At 37.6% G+C, this 19,970-nt stretch overlaps 2 protein-coding genes across 2 annotated transcripts; one reads left to right on the top strand and one right to left on the bottom strand.

Annotated features, from left to right (window-relative positions):
* Nucleotides 1–12,026: 12,026 nt before the first annotated feature.
* Nucleotides 12,027–14,011, top strand: LOC124272325 (putative nuclease HARBI1). Its single transcript, XM_046707499.1, has 4 exons — nucleotides 12,027–12,307; nucleotides 13,030–13,152; nucleotides 13,400–13,534; nucleotides 13,783–14,011. The coding sequence occupies exons 1-4, from the start codon at nucleotides 12,027–12,029 to the stop codon at nucleotides 14,009–14,011; spliced, it is 768 nt and encodes a 255-aa protein (XP_046563455.1).
* LOC124272326 lies at nucleotides 12,474–16,039 on the bottom strand. The gene is made up of 5 exons (XM_046707500.1): nucleotides 15,959–16,039; nucleotides 15,672–15,744; nucleotides 15,393–15,503; nucleotides 15,005–15,094; nucleotides 12,474–14,878 (listed from the first exon to the last, which is right to left on the bottom strand). Exons 1-5 carry the CDS (start codon nucleotides 16,031–16,033, stop codon nucleotides 14,688–14,690), a joined length of 540 nt encoding a protein of 179 aa, XP_046563456.1. The 5' UTR covers nucleotides 16,034–16,039; the 3' UTR covers nucleotides 12,474–14,687.
* Between the last annotated feature and the right edge of the window lie 3,931 nt (nucleotides 16,040–19,970).

Raw genomic sequence — 19,970 nt, 5'->3', positions numbered from 1 at the left:
TCAACTAACTGTGATGACGCTCAGCTGCACATAGCCAAGGAGAGAAAATGGGGTATGTTTTGGAAAATGACACTGAAATGTGCCATGTGTGACTTTGTAGCACCCAAGATGAAATTGTACAAGGAAATCCAGACGGGGAAACCTGGACCAAACCCAGCAGCACCTAAAGTCGGACTTGCCTTGGGTCTACAAGACACACCTATAGAAAACAAGAGAGGGAGGCTGATTATGGCCAACATGGACATTCCACCCCCATGCAGGGGCAGTATGCAAAGGACCTCCAACATTGTGGCTAAGGCTGTAACTGAACTTAACAGTAAGGATATGGCTGAAAAGGTGGAGTTAGTGAAGGATGTTAATCGAAAGAGGGGTACAAAGCCATGTGAAATGAACATTGCAATGGATGGCCGATACAACTCGACAACAATAGCAAGCAGGAAGAAGCCATGGCACCGACTGCGAAACTGTAACCAACAATAAGTTCATAATCAGTGCATCATTCCAGAACAAGCTCTGCTGGACTTGTGCCTGGTTGAAAGGAAAGGGCATGGATGTGAAATGTCCAGGGGGGCACCCAGACTGTACTGCAAACATGTCGGCTTTCACTCCATTGTCTGAGTTCAACATTGGACAAGACATTGGAAATCAGCTCGCACTACAGGGTGTGTTTATAAAGTATGCAACTACCGATGGGGATTCTAGGTGTGCAGATGGACTAGACAAAGCTCTGAAAGTGTTGGACCCAATGTGGAAGGTGCAAAGACTAGCTGACCCCACCCACTTGGCTCAAGGACAGTTCCGACAATGTTACAGAGCTGATTTTAACCATAACCGCCTTTATATGAAGCAGAGGGACTGCATTAGTGAACGGAAAAGCTCAAAAGAGTCTAGAGATGACTGACACTCTCTAGTGTGGGGTAGATAGGCATCTACCTCAGATTGCTGAAATATGAGGACAGTCGAAAGACTAACGATGAATTCATTCGGGACGAAGGACGGAGTGTCGATCTGTCTCGTAGCGTGGGTGAAGACCTATAAATCGGTTGTGGAGTGTAAGCGGAGGCCAATTACATCAATGGGAGACAATTTTTTTTTCCTGGTCAGAGGCGTTTTTGAGAGTACAAGACGTACAGAGGATTCATCTGAATATGAATAGAATTGGTTGATAGATCAAAGTAAGAGATTAACATAAGAATGACTACCTATGACTGGGACTGAACTGACTAAGTGATTAAATAGTTTAACAAGGCCTTTAATATGTAATATTTGACTGACCCACGAGTACTGCATGTTATTTTCTTATGAACAGAGACTGTATGAGCAATGTGCACTGTTCTTCAGTCTATTTGATGTGGTAAACATCCCTTGTGGGAGAGTGATATGTTGTATGGTACATTGGTGACGACCAATTGGGATTGTTGGATATTCCTTCACTAGGGAGAGATATTGACTCCTTATGATAAGGAGCAGGAACAGAGTATTTGAAATGAGGAGCGTATTTGATTGTTGATGTTCAAAAGGACCTTTCAGCTCACACTTCAGGTGATGATGACACTACTGACGAGGTGGAACTCAATACCACTGACGACATGCGTTTTAGATACCTATGGGTTTCTTTGGGGTACTACCTTTAATCATTATAAGGGAGAAATCTTGACGTATGAACAGACACAGAAGCATACATTGGTAATAGAATTGACTTTCAAAGGATAGAAATAGTCAAATACTACACAGCTTCTAAGGTACAGACATTATACTACTACTTTGTCTCTATGATGTTACCAGTAACGTCCAATGGCAGAAACACTCAACTTTATCAAGAAAAGTCATTCGAAAGAGTGTCTTCAAGAGCCATAAAGTTAATAAAAGAGAATAAGATAATTTACATATACCCAACTGACCCTATCTTAATGAATAGCTGGACTCTGATTGGGGACATGCAATGGATATCAAGAACTTCATATCTCATATATGGGTGCTTATTTGTACTCATAATTTTATTCATTTCTGTTTCCACTGATACATGGAAGTGAACAATATCCAATACTTATTCATGAGTTAGGTAGTCTTTCTGCTCCACCACCTTGTACAACAGTAACACAAACAAGATATAAAGTTAATTTCACCTTCAGTTCCTTCAAGACAGGAGAACTTTGTGATGACTTTCAAGTTTCATTTTAAAAGCTGATGTGACTTTGAATAATCTAATTCATTTTACAAACTTATGTGAACTCAGACATACTAGTGTCCTCATGTATAAATGATTCCATATTGTATTCTGATGTTGCATGCTTTGTACATTTATAATTTGGATGTATAATATGGTGTTGTACAACTATCACGATTTGTAAAGAAAAATCAGAAGAAAATGTTCAAGAATCCAAACTTTCGATATTTGATTTGATTTGTAATACCTATACTGTTTGCATTTATTATATTCAATCAGCAATTGTCAAAAATGTTATTTGCTCTAACATGTCTGTTACACTTCTCAGATTGGTACAACCTAAGACAGATCCTATCTGAGACACTTACCTGTATTTGAATTTTGCGTTTTCTGGTCTTCAAATATGTAGTTACTTATTTGATATTTCTCATTGATATTGTATTCTTGACTTATTGATATGTATACAAATCTTCACAATTGTTATGTATTTGATATATGTTAATGTATGTTAGAACTTAAGCCATTTATCAGTCGCATGGGACATGCTCTACAACGGGAGGGGCATGTATAACCAGGGTATTTAGAGTTGAAAACATTATATACATTATATAAATATTTAAGGAAAATTTGAAGTCAAGTTAAGAAGGGTGAATGTACTGGGAAAGTGCGTTGACCAAGCTAACCGAACTGTTATTGATTCACTTTTCTTGGGAGAATAACAATTTCTCTAAATTGATATAAATGAGGGTGAAAGGTTCAAACTGGTGTTTCTATACAAATTGGGCGGATGGACATTTGGGATACAGATGGTCAGTTTGGTCAGTTTGTCAATAAAGGGGCATGCATAGGAAATGAAATGATTTGATTAAGTATCTACTAGTCTGAGATATTAGTTAGATATGTCATGGTTTGGTTGATGTATGGCTTAAGGATAACTAGCAATGTCATTTTATCACTGGAAGAAATTGATGGTACCAAATAAAGTCTCCGGAAGGGACTAATGAAAGTAACTAATTATTAAGATTGGATATGAGTCATTTCTGTAGGAGGTAGGACATCATTTCAGGGGGGAGGAGCCAAAAATTGTGAAGAGAACCAAAACTTAGCTGACTGAGAGAGCGGGAGACTCTGGGCCCTGCCGTTGACTTGAGAGGTTCTCTCTGCATATTGAGAGAATGGCTCAGATGAAATTGTAACTTTAGGAGTTGTGAAAGAAACCAACAAGTTCTTCCAGGAGATTTGTGAATATGTGTTATATGTAAACCAGGAAAGCTAGGAAATATTTGAGGACCTTTGTGAAAGAATTCATGTTAAAATAAACAGGACTTGAACACCATACTGGACTTATCTTTGATTATCCATCTAGCTACATCATCCCCAGAACCAGAGTGGCTAGACAGATTGCCTAGGATGATAAGGGTACAACACCCCATAACACCCCAGGTAACAATGTTCCCTGGCACTGCACGTACTGGTACACATAAAATGGAAGCAAAGCAGGTGCTGAGTCAGGATGTGAAAGCACGGTGCAGCCTGATACTAAAAGAACTAATGAAGGATCATGCTGGCGACATGAAAACACTTCGTAGTATGTTACCTCGAGTGCTCGAAGCAACCCTGAAGTGCTACAGCGGCAACTGCTCCAGGTGTGCCTGGTACTCAGTTGTGTGTCGAGGAGGTGTAACAAACAGCTGGTGGCAGCGCTCCATGTTCCTCAGCTGCAACAATATTACACATTTCAACATGGATGACAACGACAAACACTTACTTCATGAAATTCTCAAAATGAAGCTAAGTGTGGAAGTTGCTGAACAAATGAAATTCTACACAGACACCCAGAAATTTGAAGCCGCCAATCGATCCCTGAGTATTTCTTTGCCAAAGAATGTAAACTTTTCAAGGAACATGATTGGGAGGGCTTCCTGGACTATTCACAGGCTCAACAATTGCCTTGGGACATCAGCAAGCGACAAGTGCCACAATTCTGGAGTCACACTTTCAAGTCGGGCTGTGCAGTCACTTGAACAAATGGACACGGAGGCTGCCTATCACAAAGAATATCAGAAAAGTCCTAGTGTTGTCAAAAGGAAACTTATACAATGGAATCAAAATCTGTGAACATTGAAAGTCTAAACAGACCGACAAACACAGTGGGGACTACAGAAAGGGCCAATTAGATCCTGTGCCATGTTTCAACAAAAAACATGAACATTCCTATTCAAAATGTGCAGTAAAGCTGCAGAACTTTATAAGCTAATTACTTGCTTATGACCAACATTGTGCAAATTTATGTTTAAATACATCTCTCAGCTTTCCGCTAATCAAGTATAATACCATTGTAACAGAGGTATTATCATTGGTACACTAGTGGACAAATAAACTTTTACTATATTATATCATATAGTATTTTTAACATACTTTCCCTTTGTTATTGTGTTCATATATAGCTTCAATTCCAAAAGGCAATCTGGGAATGGTGCATGCCCTTTACACATATCCCCTGTTTACACAGGCCACTCTGTCTGCATTGATGCTATGTGGTTCAGCATACAAGTGTTCAACATAGGTGCATTTATTGTTGTGGCACCAATGGCTGATGTCGTAATCACCTATGTTGAAGTTTTCACTGTGCACCAAAAAACTAAGCCGGTGGGCATGTGTAGTACGCCACTGTAGGGTATGGGGCAAAAATACCTCACTATCCCATACCCACTGTGCTTGCATGCTCCAGTCCATATATGACATGTGCCATTGTGCTCACTGAGGACTGAATCCTTCAAAAACTTATCTCTATACCTTTTGAAAAAGGCTTGAATATTTGACATTTTAGGTAATACATGCATGAACAAGGCACGTGCAGTGTAATGTTATAGTTAAATAATTGCCGTGACAAAAGGTTTAAGAATCCCCCTTTGAACCAGCAAAATATAACACGGACAAGTCTGAAATATTCAATAATATATTGAGCAAACACTAAGCAAGCTACAATGAATCACAATACAGATTTCTAATACAATGCAGTTGAATCACAATTGAGTCACATATAAAATATTAACTCACCAGAGTTGTGGTAACCACAGTGAGATCAGATATTCTAAATGAAGCTTGTTTACAAATGAAAGCAGTCAGGCACGAAGTGTCAGGTTCAGACCATGGCGTTGTGACGAAGGCAAACAACGATGGGCAACTCCAGTGATATTGAAAGTCCCATGTAATTCCGTGTGTTAGTCCTTGTTTCAGTCCTTGTGTCAGTCCTTGCCTCGCACCACGCAACAGCGAGCCTTTATATATACTGACACAGATTCTCGAACTTTCCAGCAAAGCATGGCTGTATCATTAACCACTTAGATCTTTCTCGAAATGTGTCAACGATGTCAAAACATAAACATCTGGTCAAGGGAGGTAACTCTTGGGCTCTATCATAAAGGCGTGCCATTAAAATACTGTTGCCATTGAACATATATGACGCAAAATGTGACCCGCAACCAACACTCAAAACTTTAAACATTGTGACTCATAATTATCATCACCTAACCAATGTTATTACAAATTACGAAAAACACACTCTCATAACTCTCCCCCCCTTAAGGAAAAGAAAGCTTCACAGAAACTTTCTGTTACAATCATAGCAAAATACTAACATAATAAGATGACATGTAATAATATGAATAACATGAGAAACATCTTCCAGAAATACTATGATATAATGCAGATACAAACATACAGCATCAAGTCATTATACATTTACAATCTGGAAAGTGCATCAGCACAAACATTTTCTTTGCCTTTAATGTGTCTAATCACAAGATTGAACCCTTGCAAAGTCAAACTCCACTTCATAAGTCTTTGATTCTTGTTCTTCAGTGATCAGTAAACACTTCAGTTGGCAAAGTAGTGATACCTAACTACACTTCAAAATGCTGCAAAGCTAGCAAAAGACCTAATGTCTCTTTCTCAATGGTAGAATAATTTATTTGATGCTTGTCAAACTTCTTGGAAAAATAACAAACTGGATGTTCAATTCCCGAATCATCCTCTTGAATCAGGACAGCACCTGCACCTACATCACTTGCATCAATTTGTAACTTAAATGCTCTCTCAAAATTTGGTGCCTGCAATACTGGAGAATTCATGAGTACGGCTTTGACTTTTTCAAATGCAGTCTGACAACTGCTATCCCACTGGAATTTTACCTTTTTCCACCAAAAGGTTGGTAAGTGGTGTTACAACATCTGAGAAATTTTGACAAAACTTTTTATAATAGCCTGCCATACCCAAGAATCTCATGAGTTCTCTCTTAGACTGAGGTACTGGAAAATGTACAATAGCTTTAACCTTAGCATGAACTGGCAGTACCTGGCCGTGCCCTACAACGTGCCCTAAAAATTCAACTCGTGCCTTCCCAAATTCACACTTTGCAAGATTCACAGTCAATTTTGCTTCAGACAGTCTATTATAACCAGGGTATTTAGAGTTGAAAACATTATATACATTTTATAAATATTTAAAGAAAATTTGAAGTTAAGTTCAGAAGGGTAAATGTACTGGGAAAGTGCATTGACCAAGCTAACTGAACTGTTATTGATTCACTTTTCTTGGGGGGAATAACAAATTCTCTGAATTGACATCAATGAGGGTGAAACGTTCAAACTGGTGTTTATACACAAATTGGGTGGATGGACATTTGGGATACAGATGGTCAGTTTGGTCAGTTTGTCAATAAAGGAGCATGCATAGGAAATGAAATGATTTGATTAAGTATCTACTAGTCTGAGATATTAGTCGGATATGTCAACGTTGGGTTGATGTATGGCTTAAGGATAACTAGAAATGTCATTTTATCACTGGAAGAAATTGATGGTACCAAATAAAGTCTCCGAAAGGGACTAATGAAAGTAACTAATTATTAAGATTGGATATGAGTCATTTCTGTAGGAGGTAGGACATCATTTCGGGGGGAGGAGCCCAGAAATTGTGAAGAGAACTAAAAACTATCTGACTGAGAGAGAGCGGGAGAGACTGGGCCCTGCCGTTGACTTGAGAGGTTCTCTCTGCATATTGAGAGAATGGCTCAGATGAAATTGTAACTTAGGAGTTGAGAAAGAAACCAACAAGTTCTTCCAGGAGATGTGTGAATCTGGGATGTATGTAAACCAGGAAATCTAGGAAATATTTGAGGACCTTTGTGAAAGAATTCATGCTACAATAAACAGGACTTGAACACCATACTGGACTTATCCTTGATTATCCATCTAGCTACATCATCCCCAGAACCAGAGTGGCTAGACAGATTGCCTAGGGAATAAGGGTACAACACCCCGAAAACCTAAGGTAATAAATGGTGGAGATTGCTTTAAGTTCTCTGTACTGTGCTCAAATTTTTCATGGTGTGTGGAAAGTTATGATTCTGTTGGACTTGCAACTAATGAGGAGAGGTACGTGAACTGTTTCCATCTGCTATGGGTATGTGCTATGTGGACCTGGAAGAGACTGTTGCCATTCATGGTAGGTTATGTCCTGATTTACTGAAAAGGGTGCATTTTGCCTTTCAACCGTGTGAAGACCTCTCCCAAGCCTGACAGTGACCATTAAATCTGTGGGCCCCGGGACTTATTGATTTTCTGGACAGTGTGGTCACTACCACTACAGTGTTATTGATTTCCTGGTGTTGGACAGTTCAGCGGGACAGACCCCCAGCAGCTTACTTGTGTGATTAGTAACTTTCTTCAATGTGTGCATTGACTGTTTAGCTTGTGTACTGTGAGACTCTGCTTTTTATCTATCTTGTGACTATTGTTTGTACTCATTATGTGTTATATCACGTCATGTCATCTGATGATGAGGGTACAGTAGTAAGGTTTTCTACTCCCATTAACTGTGCTAATGCCTCTCTTGATTTGCCAGCATTCTCACCAACATTTGCTACTGTAACTAATCCAGTTGTTAGATCTCCTATTAGAGACAGAGGTGCATCCTTTATTTCACCAACTTCTCAGAAAGAGTTAGATCGTTTTGCCGAGTCTACTGTAGATACAACTGTTACTATCAAAATGCCGTATGATAGAGAAGAGGGTGCGGCAGCACAAGTTAAGAGAGAGGGTCAGTCTAGTTTCTTTTCACAGTATTGTGGGGATAACCCAGACAGACTAGACAGAAGTGTTTGTACATTGGCTAATACTTTGGCCCTTGGTCACATCAATCTTGAGAAATTTGATGGTAGTGAATCAGCTAAGGCCAGTGCTTGGTTGAAGCGTTATGAAAAGTTTACCTCTCTGAACAATTATTCTGATGAGGGTAAGAAAGAAGCTTTCAGTTTGTGGTTAGATGGCAAAGCTTTCAAGTGGTTTGAGGCAAAGGATTTTGAAGATGATACTTGGGAGGAAGTAAAAGCTGCTTTTCTTGCTAGGTACAAGCAAAATTCTGTGAAAATATATGATAGGTTAGATAAGTTGTATAGCAGGAAGCAAAAAGACTCTGAGAACTTTGAGGACTTCCTACAAGACCTTGAGTATGAGGCCAGGAGTCTTGATCGTCTTGACGACAATTTTGTCAAAGACGCTGTGATCAGAAACTCAAAACCTCAGATAAAGCAATTTATCTTGACCAGGCCTCACGATACGAAAGATGAGGTGCTGGAGAGTGCAAGGATGGGAGACGCTGCTTTTGGTAGTGCATCGCCCTCCTCAGATAGACTTGTAGCTGTTATTGAGGACTTAAAGGGACAAATATTATCCTTGACATCGAGGGAGAACTCAAGGGACCAGAGAGACAATTCATATGGACGTGGCTATAGAGACAATTCATATGGACGGCGTAATGCTTCTCCTTGCCGAGTGACATTCCAGAGTGACATTCGGGACAATTCAGGATTTCAGCCTCAAGAGCCTAGTTGGACACAGAACTTTCATAGCTCTCAGGGACAGAAACCAGGATCTCTGTATCAGAGGTCTAGGTCCATAGACAGACCTGGGTACTATGGACCATATGAACTATATGGACCCTATCAACCATATGGATGGTACACAGATGCCACATCCTAAGAGGATATGCAGAGGTTGCGGTAGGACACATTTTAGTATGTCTGAGTACTTTGCTAGAATATTACAATGTTATTGATGTGGTAGGATTGCCACATTAGCTGATTCTGTTTTTCTGAGCCAAACTTTTGCCAAAGTCACAGTGTGATGCTAAATGAGGGTGTGAACCTGGTGATGAATTAGCACACGTTCATGATAATGCTATTAAGAGCGGTAGGCACACATTTACAATTGAAGATGATCAAGAGCCAAATCACAGTAAGAATATTGATTCGAGTGATGTTGTTATTTTGACATGTAGTGTGGGATTATCCCTTAGCGGTATTAGGGTTAAGATTTAGGGAAATCATGCAATGTGCTATGTGACTCAGGTGCCAGTTTGAGCTGCATGAAATCAGATATTTTCTCATTTAACAAGAATGAGAGCTATTTTCCTATTACAAAACAAGGTGCAAGGACATTGGTTGGAGCAGATTGGAATCAGTTAAATGTTTTATGTATATCTCAAGCATTGATCAAGCGTTTTAGGTACATTCAACATGTCTGTTGATGCATTGTTAGGTTTACATTTTTTGTTACAGAGACAGTAAATTACCATTGATTTAAGTCGCAATGGATTGACTCAGTAACTTAGACTTAAGGACTTGCAGAGACGAAGTTCATTGCTTACTTTTGCTAATTCCAGGGTCCAGTATAGAAACACTATTACATGTTTATGTGAATAACCCAGACACTGAATTAGGGGGTCATTGAACCAACTGAGTCTGTTACAAAATCTTTACATGTGTTAGGTACTAGAGGTATCACTTCACCTATAATCAAATAGCATCATTTAGATTGATAAACACTACCAGTTGAGAAATTGAAACACCTGCTTTGGTAGGAATATGGGAAATAAAGAAATTTGTCTTTGATGATATGTATAGCGAGACCAATACTGGAAACAGCGCACACTTTATACAAGTCGACACAGGTGACGTTTTTTTACCAAGTTGACTCTGACAGTAGGACTCAGATGTTAGGTGACAGTTTTTTGACTGATAGTGTTGAAGACTATATGACATGTCCTGATATGGTTTTGGCCATGCACTCAGGTACACATGGTAACTTACCTCCATGTCGGATAATCAAAGTGACCTGTCATTACAGGTTGGCTCACCTATTGATGGCCCATCGATCTGTGTACCCTGTCAATTGTGCAGGTGACAACTCAGATTGTTTAATGATGTACACATACACACTGTACCTTTTGGTGATGACACAGGTAGGTCATCTGGTGTCACTGATATGACTACAGGTGAGTCATCGGGTGACACATGACTATAGGTGAGTGTTCAGGTATGTCCACAGGTACACTATCAGGTGTTCCAGGTGTATCAATTGATATAGGTGATATAATTTAGATCAGGAAATCACAGGTGGTACCACAGGTGGAGTTACACCTATGTTTCCAGATACCTTACCTCAATCTGATTTTGACAATTTAATGTCAGCTGTAACTGACATGACAGACAAACGAAAATAGTTGTTTTAGGGACGAAAAGGGTTAAGTAGGAAACACAATAAATCTTAGCAAGGACCATTCTTTGGAACCAGTCCTGCAACAGAGGACAGACAAATTGAAGCAATAGAGAATGTATGTTGGATTACAGGGGTAAATTGTACGAGGTCCGGTATGTAGGTGTCACAGAAAGTAAATAGGTCCTATGGGAATTTCACCCAGCAGAAATAGTGGAAGACTTCCACATCAGAAAAACAATGAAAGGAAAAGCGAAACGGAAGTACAAGACCAAACGATAAGACTCCTGATCTAAATGTTCCTGAATCTCCGAGTATAAGATAGTAAGACATATTTCTAAGTCCCACTTTATCATGACACGTGTCAACTTATATGGGTACCCAAAAGTTATGAGAATTGTTATGGAAAAGTCGCGGAGGACATGCCCGCGCCTATGAAAATTGATGTTTATGAAGCGGAGAGACCGCATTTGTGAGAATTGATGAATATGAAGCAGAGGGACATGCCTGCACTATGAGAATTGATGTATATAAAGCGGAGATATAAGCTGCCTATGGCCATAGAGCATTTTAGCGGAGAGAGACCGCACCAGTGAGACTTGATGAATTTGTAGCGGAGAGAGACCGCACCAGTGAGACTTGATGAATTTGTAGCGGAGATACCGCCTTTATATGAAGCAGAGGGACTGCATTAGTGAACAGAAAAGCTCAAAAGAGTCTAGAGATGACTGACACTCTCTAGTGTGGGGTAGATTGGCATCTACCTCAGGTTGCTGAAATATGAGGACAGTCGAAAGACTAACGATGAATTCATTTGGGACGAAGGACGGAGTGTCGATCAGGGGCCCGTTTCACGAAGCTCTCGTAGGCCTAAGATCTCGTAACTTTTCTCGTAGCACAATCTTACGATTTTATGGGCGTTTCACGAAACTCTCGTAGGCTTACGATACCTTAAATTTACGAGAAAAATTACGGTAAGTATTTGCTCTCGTAAATGAGCTTTATTCTCGTAAGTCTAAAACAAAATGGCGTATTATATGTTGTTAAAAGAGAAACTCAGCAAGAAAAGTATTCAAAAACAGCGTGTTTTTCGGGATCGAACATTGCTACTGGACATCGTAAGTGACGACGAACTGTTTATGAACTATCGTATGGACAGGGCCTCTTGTTTTGAGCTAATTAATCTCACTCGTCCCTACCTTCAAAGAGACACCAAGCGTTCCGTGCCGATTTCACCAGGAACCCAAATGCTCGCAACACTGCGATTTTTGTCGAAAGGAGGGTTTTATTCAGAGATTGGCCAAATGCATGGTATTAGCATCCCAAGTGTTTCGCGTATCCTGCATGCTACCACAGATGCCATTTGTGATTCGTTGGACAATATCCACTTTCCGACCTCTGTGAGTGAGCAGCGCGTTGTGAAGGAAGGTTTCCATAAACTGGCTGGTTTCCCCCGAGTTCTCGGATGTATTGAAGGCACGCTCATCCCTATCCAAGCTCCGACTGGTGACGAGGAACCCTCCTACGTGTGCCGGAAAGGATATCATGCAATAAATGCACAGGCTGTGTGCGATGACAAACTCAGGTACAACACTTAGTAGTGAAGTCACTTCACTTCGTCTCCCATGTTTTATCAATGTGTCAATAACGTTAGATCTATCCCCAAACAAACTGGAGTAAGTTCCCCTAGTTGTGGTTCATTTAAAAAATGGATCTCCTAAAATGAAAAAAGATTTAAAAGAAAAACACAGTAACTGATTAATGTCTTTATGTCATAGTTTCAGGTCACAGGCCCATAGAACATATTTACATACAATATACTTAAAAACAAACTTACACTTCCTATATACATTTGCAAATACACAATGAAGCTTCTGATGAAGAAATTAAGCAGGTATCATTACTTGAGTGACTGTCATTGCATGGAAAATAAATTTAGAACATTGCATAAGAATGTATCTAGTCACTAGTACATTACAAGTTGATAAAAAGATATAAGCAGAAATGTATTTACAGTTATATGTTATGGAAAACAATGAAGTGATGCAAAAATAACTAATAAGTATATACATTGAAATATGAAAAAGTAACTTTTATCTTCACAAATAAATGGTAATGACATAATGATTTAGAGTTGATGATAACATGAAAATTGTAAGTAATTTTGAAGTTACAAAACTGTTTGTAAACAGTCTGAAAAAATAGTGACTTTTAAATGGAAATGTAAAGGACTTTTATATTTATTTTATCAAACTACAACACTGGTCATATCCAATGAACTAACCCACAGATATGTTTAATTTCTAGATTCCTTAATGTGGTTAGTAGATGGCCTGGGGCAACACATGATGCAACAGTGCTGTCTAGCTCTGCCCTGGGACAACACCTGGAAAAAAACCCTGTAGATGGCTGGCTGCTAGGTGACTCAGGGTTAGTGTCAATATAATTTGTTTTACCTGATTGACATGCTTTACATCCTGGATAGTTGCTATCAGTTTTAGTAATTACTAAAATGTAAGTATCCATAAGCAATTCTCCATTTATGAAAGTAACATCTTAAAGGTTTACTATAACATAGTTTGATTTAAACACTATAAAGATATGTTCATCTTTTGTAAGTATTAAAAATACCTAAATAATAAATACTATGTTCACTTTTCCATTACTGTTCTGTCAGGTATCCAAGTCGTTCATGGCTCTTGACACCCATTCTAGAGGCACACACACGCCCAGAAGAGCGATACAATAGTTGTCACTGCAGAACAAGAAATGTAGTAGAAAGGGCCTTTGGCGTTTTAAAATCAAGATTCAGGTATGAACCTTGCAAGTTTAGTGAATGAACAAAAAAGTAAAGTAATGAAATGAAAATTTGATTGCATTGTAATTCCTTCAACAGTTCAAAAAAAATTAAAACACATTTATCTATTTATCATATTGTAATTATTATATGATTATCATATAATAATGTGATATGTTAAATGTAGATATATTTCTCTCTCTCTCACTCACACACATGCACACACACACACATTGTTCTAAATTTGGATTTCCTAATTTCAGATGTCTACACAAAAGCACTGGCTGCCTTCCCTTCACCCCAGCAAAAAGCTCCAAAATTATTATGGCCTGCTTCAAGCTGCACAATTTTTGCCTAAGTAGAAATATGCCCTGTCTTGTAGATCATGACCTAGATGAAGATGAGAATGATGATAATCATTTTCCCGATGGTTCACCACAGACTGATGGACAAACTGTTCGCAGAAATATCATTAGAGAGAGATTCACATAAAATGTATAAAGAATGTGCATATTTTAAAATTCCTAAATGCATATGTACAGTGTAACAATTCATAGAAAAACAAGAGAATCTTATGTTACAATACATAATACAAGTGCTATTTTGGTGTCAAATATTTCAGGAATTATATTAATTGGGATTAAAGGATGTTTCTTAATAAGCTGACAAATGGGAAAGCAGCCCAAAATAACCAACATCTTATATTATCAAATTACTGCTATTTTACTTGAAAGGTACATACACATCAAGTGGTGATAATGGTTCTGTTCTCTGGCAATACATATCCATTAATGATCTTTTAGGCCAGACCAGTTTTACTTCTTGTTTTACGGTTCAGCTGGTAGCTTTTAATTTTTTTTCTAGAATGAGAAAATAAAGTAAATATTAATTTTCCTCTCTCAAAAAAATTATATCATAATGAATTTATTGGCCAAAAATGTAAACTTACCAGAAAAAGTTTTTTAGTTTCTACATACACTTCATAAATTGCCAAAAGTAAAATACTTTAAGCATTTAGAAAGAGTATTATTTTTATTTTATTTTTATAATTTTTCCCTCCTGCCTTTAGGTTTTCTGAGGACAAAATTCTGTAAAACAATAAATGAAATTGGTCTGGTCTTACAATTAGTTAACATTGACAGGCCACCTAGTATAGGGTTCAGTCCATTCAAAATTTGATAACAGGGTCAATACTTAAAACTGAATCAAACTCCATTCTCCTTTTCTTTATTTCCAACTTTTCTCTTTCAATGATGTTCCGTTCCTCCATTGCCTGAGCTATTCTTCTCAACACATCTAACTTTTCTTTTTCAATTTTGACAATATTCTGAATGTCGTCGTCAGATGGATCATCAGCCACTGTAATTAAGAAATGCCTGGCATCAATTATCAAATCCTAAAATTACCGTTGAAAAACATTTTTCAATTACATTACATAACTTGGATCAGTATGATGAAATTGATGGATGCATTATAATGACTTGCCAGTATGATGTTTCCTTTTTGTCTGCTTGAAAGGTGGCTTTACTGCAACGTTGGGAGGTGATAGTACACTGTGCAATGATGATATAAAATCTGTTGACAAAAATTATTAGAACATTAAATTGCAATTTTGCAATAAGAAGTCAATTGAAAACCTAGCTTCATCCTCACAAGAATGTAGCAGCTGTCAACATTTAACATTTAACAGAGAGAGAGAGAGAGAGAGAGAGAGAGAGAGATCAGAGAGAGAGAGAGAGAGAGAGAGAGAGAGAGAGAGAGATAGCAGATAAATCATTGAAATAGCATTGAAAACATATATTGCTATTAGGCGAATAACAAGCGTCCTGTTCAGTTTGTTTGGTGTATGATATATATATCTGGGTGAACAAACCTTCACATGAAGAGCTTCCCACTGGGGTATCAGGGACACACTTGTCGCCGGTGTCCACTGAGACCTCGGTCACTGGTGGAGACTGAGTGGTCACACATGACTCTGTTGGACCTGTAATGACATTAATTACATTATTTACATCTGTTGAAATTTTAGTATCTGTCTAAAAATCAAACAATTGCTTTTAATTTATTTTCAAATGGTTTTATTGAATAGAAAAAATATTTTTATATCTGAGATATACTGTATTTATGTCAATACTGCTTCTTAAGTTCTTACTTGTTTCAAAGTATTCAGACTCCATTCCACCTTCAATACCCTCTAACTGGCAAGTGGGTATGAGACTTGCTACCTGTTAATAAAAATGTGATTTTTGATACACTATATTGTCTTTTTTGTATTTTCAACAACTAACCAATCTAATTTACGAATAATTTACTTCACACCACCAGGGTATAGATTCAAATTCTTAGTAAGTGTGATTCATAATTTCTTTCTATGAAGAGAAGTTGTCAGAGAATCTATTTTCAGCATATTTTGAGCTAATTAGTGAATGTTTCTCATACCCTTTCTTCCACATCCGACAATGGTTGAGGGCTTGGACTGCCATCAGTTTTCTTCATCTCCCTCCTTCTGATCATTTCCTTTTTTTACTAAGGACCTGGGAGAATTCAAAATCTTTGATTAAGGTTCACATATTAGCACTAATTTTATTCAGATTGAGTTTTTGGTAAAAACCAGAGGTAAAAACCACAGTGTATAAATGATCATGACACATTCCAACAAACTCACATGATATTTCAGACAAATTTAAGAAATTTTGATAATACCATTACTGTATTATCAACATACTGTATCATAATAAGAATACATGTATGTTAACTAATTCATATTTATATTTCCTCTTTCAAGGCATATACGTTATATCATGTATATTAGTTTACCTTGTGAAATAACTGGTAGCAAGGTCTTTGTACATTACATATTAATTAATTACTTGTATTTAGTGAGGGAAAAAAGTATGTTACAAATTGTAATGCAGATTAATTAAACTTGTCCTAAAGCTTTGATCAAATTGTTCTTGATGTTGAATTTTGTGTTATTGTCAAACAAATTTACTCATGAAAATAAGTTAAGCTTCCATTGTGAAAATAAATAACTAAAACTTTAGGTTCAGTTTTGAACAGATCAATGTTTCCTCACCTGAAGTCAGTCCATTTCTTACGGACTTCGTCCCCATCCCTCCTGGAATTAGCATTTGCATTGATCCTATTAACAAAAACATGTTCATAATACAATGAAAGATGATATCTTTTTTGTAATATAAACACAAGTAGTTTGAAATTATGTTCAGCAAGTGAAGGTATTTCATATAACAAGATAAATTCTCAAATGTACGTAATATACCGACACCATCGCCATTTTGTATCTAAGGACGCCGTAACCTGTCACGCCCACTAATCCCTATAGCGAGGTTGTCATTATCTTTTATGATGTTATGTTTGTCAAAGTATTACATCATTTGCTTTTATGACACTTGTTACACATAACATTAAGGAGTGTGTTTATTCGTTGTGGGTTTTTTTAGCATTGTGTTTAAATTTAATAAAGCTGAAATCAGAAAGATCGACTCCATCATCACTTACTTTTCAGCGATCTCATTCCAAAGACGCTTTTTGCCAGCAGCTGTGATGACTGCTGAAAATCTGCCAAACAGATAGCTGCTGTGTTGGGCCACTTCAGACGTTAAAATGTCCAATTCAAAGGGCGAGAAATTCGTTTTTCTCACCCTTCCCTTTGATTTCAAGTCCTCCATTGTACGGCGGGTTGTCGTCTGTTTACACAAAGGGACGTAACTCGCAATCCATGTTCTTTTCAAGTCTTCTCAGCAAAAGAGTTCGCAATACGATAGCTAAAAGTTACCGTAAGTTTTCTCGTAACAACGAGAGTACTAAGATACTTTCGTGAAACGCCCTTAGCGTGGTATCGTAAGATATATCGTAGGAGTTACGAGATCTTAGGCCTACGAGAGCTTCGTGAAACGGGCCCCTGTCTCGTAGCGTGGGTGAACACCTATAAATCGGTCATGGAATGTAAGCGGAGGCCAATTACATCAATGGGAGACAAAAATTCTTTCCTGGTCAGAGGCGTTTTATGAGTACAAGACATACAATCTATTTGGATAGACCAAAGTAAGAGATTAACATAGGAATGACTACCTATGACTGGGACTGAACAGAAAAAGTAATTGAAATAGTTTAACAAGGCCTTTAATATGAAATATTTGACTAACCCACGAGTACTGCATGTTATTTTCTCAAGAACAGAGACTGTATGAGCAATGCGCAGTGTTCTTCATTCTATTTGATGTGGTAAACATCCCTTGTGGGAGAATGATATGTTGTATGGTACATTGGTGACGACCAATTGGGATTGTTGGATATTCCTTCACTAGGGAGAGATATTGACTCCTTATGATAAGGAGCAGGAACAGAGTATTTGAAATGAGGAGCGTATTTGATTGTTGATGTTCAAAAGGACCATTCAGTTTCACACTTAAGGTGATGATGACACTACTGACGAGGTGGAACTCAATACCACTGACGACATGCGTTTTAGATACCTATGGGTTTCTTTGGGGTACTACCTTTAATCATTATAAGGGAGAAATCTTGACGTATGAACAGACACAGTATCATACATTGGTAATGAAATAGACTTCCAAAGGATAGAAATACTCAAATACTACACAGCTTCCAAGGTACAGACATTACACTACTACTTTGTCTCTATGATGTTACCAGTAACGTCCAATGGCAGCAACACTCAACTTTATCAAGTAAAGTCATTCGAAAGAGTGTCTTCAAAAGACATAAAGTTAGTAAAAGAGAATAAGATAATTTACATATACCCAACTGACCCTATCTTAATGAATAGATGGTCTATGATTGGGGACATGCAATGGATATCAAGAACTTATCTCATATATGGATGCTTATTTGTACTCATAATTTTATTCATTTCTGTTTCCACTGATACATGGAAGTGAACAATATCCAATACTTATTCATGAGTTAGGTAGTCTTTCTGCTCCACCACCTTGTACAACAGTAACACAAACAAGATATAAAGTTAATTTCACCTTCAGTTCCTTCAAGACAGGAGAACTTTGTGATGACTTTCAAGTTTCATTTTAGAAGCTGATGTGACTTTGAATTATCTAATTCATTTTACAAACTTACGTGAACTCAGACATACTAGTGTCCTCATGTATAAATGATTCCATATTGTATTCTGATGTTGCATGCTTTATACATTCATAATTTGGATGTATGATATGGTGTTGTAAAACTATCACGATTTGTAAAGAAAAAGGAAAGAAAATGTTCAAGCATCCAAACTTTCGATGTTGATTTGATTTGTAATACCTATAATGTTTGCATTTATTATATTCAATCAGCAATTGTTAAAAATATTATTTGCTCTAACATGTCTGTTACATTTCTCAGATAGGTACAACCTAAGACAGATCCTATCTGAGACACTTACCTGTACTTGAATTTTGCGTTTTCTGGTCCTCAAATATGTAGTTACTTATTTAATATTTCTCATTGATATTATATTCTTGACTTATTGATATGTAAACAATTGTTATGTATTTGATATATGTGTATGTATGTTAGAACTTAAGCCATTTATCAGTCGCATGGGACATGCTCTACAACGGAGGGCATGTATAACCAGGGTATTTAGAGTTGAAAACATTATATACATTTTATAAATATTTAAAGAAAATTTGAAGTTAAGTTCAGAAGGGTAAATGTACTGGGAAAGTGCATTGACCAAGCTAACTGAACTGTTATTGATTCACTTTTCTTGGGGGAATAACAAATTCTTTGAATTGACATCAATGAGGGTGAAACGTTCAAACTGGTGTTTATACACAAATTGGGTGGATGGACATTTGGGATACAGATGGTCAGTTTGGTCAGTTTGTCAATAAAGGAGCATGCATAGGAAATGAAATGATTTGATTAAGTATCTACTAGTCTGAGATATTAGTCGGATATGTCAACGTTGGGTTGATGTATGGCTTAAGGATAACTAGAAATGTCATTTTATCACTGGAAGAAATTGATGGTACCAAATAAAGTCTCCGAAAGGGACTAATGAAAGTAACTAATTATTAAGATTGGATATGAGTCATTTCTGTAGGAGGTAGGACATCATTTCGGGGGGAGGAGCCCAGAAATTGTGAAGAGAACTAAAAACTATCTGACTGAGAGAGAGCGGGAGAGACTGGGCCCTGCCGTTGACTTGAGAGGTTCTCTCTGCATATTGAGAGAATGGCTCAGATGAAATTGTAACTTAGGAGTTGAGAAAGAAACCAACAAGTTCTTCCAGGAGATGTGTGAATCTGGGATGTATGTAAACCAGGAAATCTAGGAAATATTTGAGGACCTTTGTGAAAGAATTCATCCTACAATAAACAGGACTTGAACACCATACTGGACTTATCCTTGATTATCCATCTAGCTACATCATCCCCAGAACCAGAGTGGCTAGACAGATTGCCTA

Source organism: Haliotis rubra, unplaced genomic scaffold (genome assembly GCF_003918875.1).
Source record: "Haliotis rubra isolate DU_JTF1 unplaced genomic scaffold, ASM391887v1 Scf1687, whole genome shotgun sequence".
In the NCBI taxonomy this organism is placed as follows: Eukaryota; Metazoa; Mollusca; class Gastropoda; order Lepetellida; family Haliotidae; genus Haliotis; species Haliotis rubra.
This window is presented reverse-complemented; position numbering and strand designations above follow the sequence as displayed.

Coding starts and splice junctions, on each gene's coding strand:
- LOC124272325 (XM_046707499.1), top strand. CDS start 12,027: ATGCATGGTATTAGCATCCCAAGTGTTTCGCGTATCCTGCATGCTACC. Junction 13,153..13,399: donor TGGCTGCTAGGTGACTCAGG/GTTAGTGTCAAT, acceptor CTGTTCTGTCAG/GTATCCAAGTCGTTCATGGC. Junction 13,535..13,782: donor GTTTTAAAATCAAGATTCAG/GTATGAACCTTG, acceptor TCCTAATTTCAG/ATGTCTACACAAAAGCACTG.
- LOC124272326 (XM_046707500.1), bottom strand. CDS start 16,033: ATGATCAGAAGGAGGGAGATGAAGAAAACTGATGGCAGTCCAAGCCCT. Junction 15,745..15,958: donor TGTCGGATGTGGAAGAAAGG/GTATGAGAAACA, acceptor TTTTATTAACAG/GTAGCAAGTCTCATACCCAC. Junction 14,879..15,004: donor AAAAAGGAAACATCATACTG/GCAAGTCATTAT, acceptor TCTTAATTACAG/TGGCTGATGATCCATCTGAC.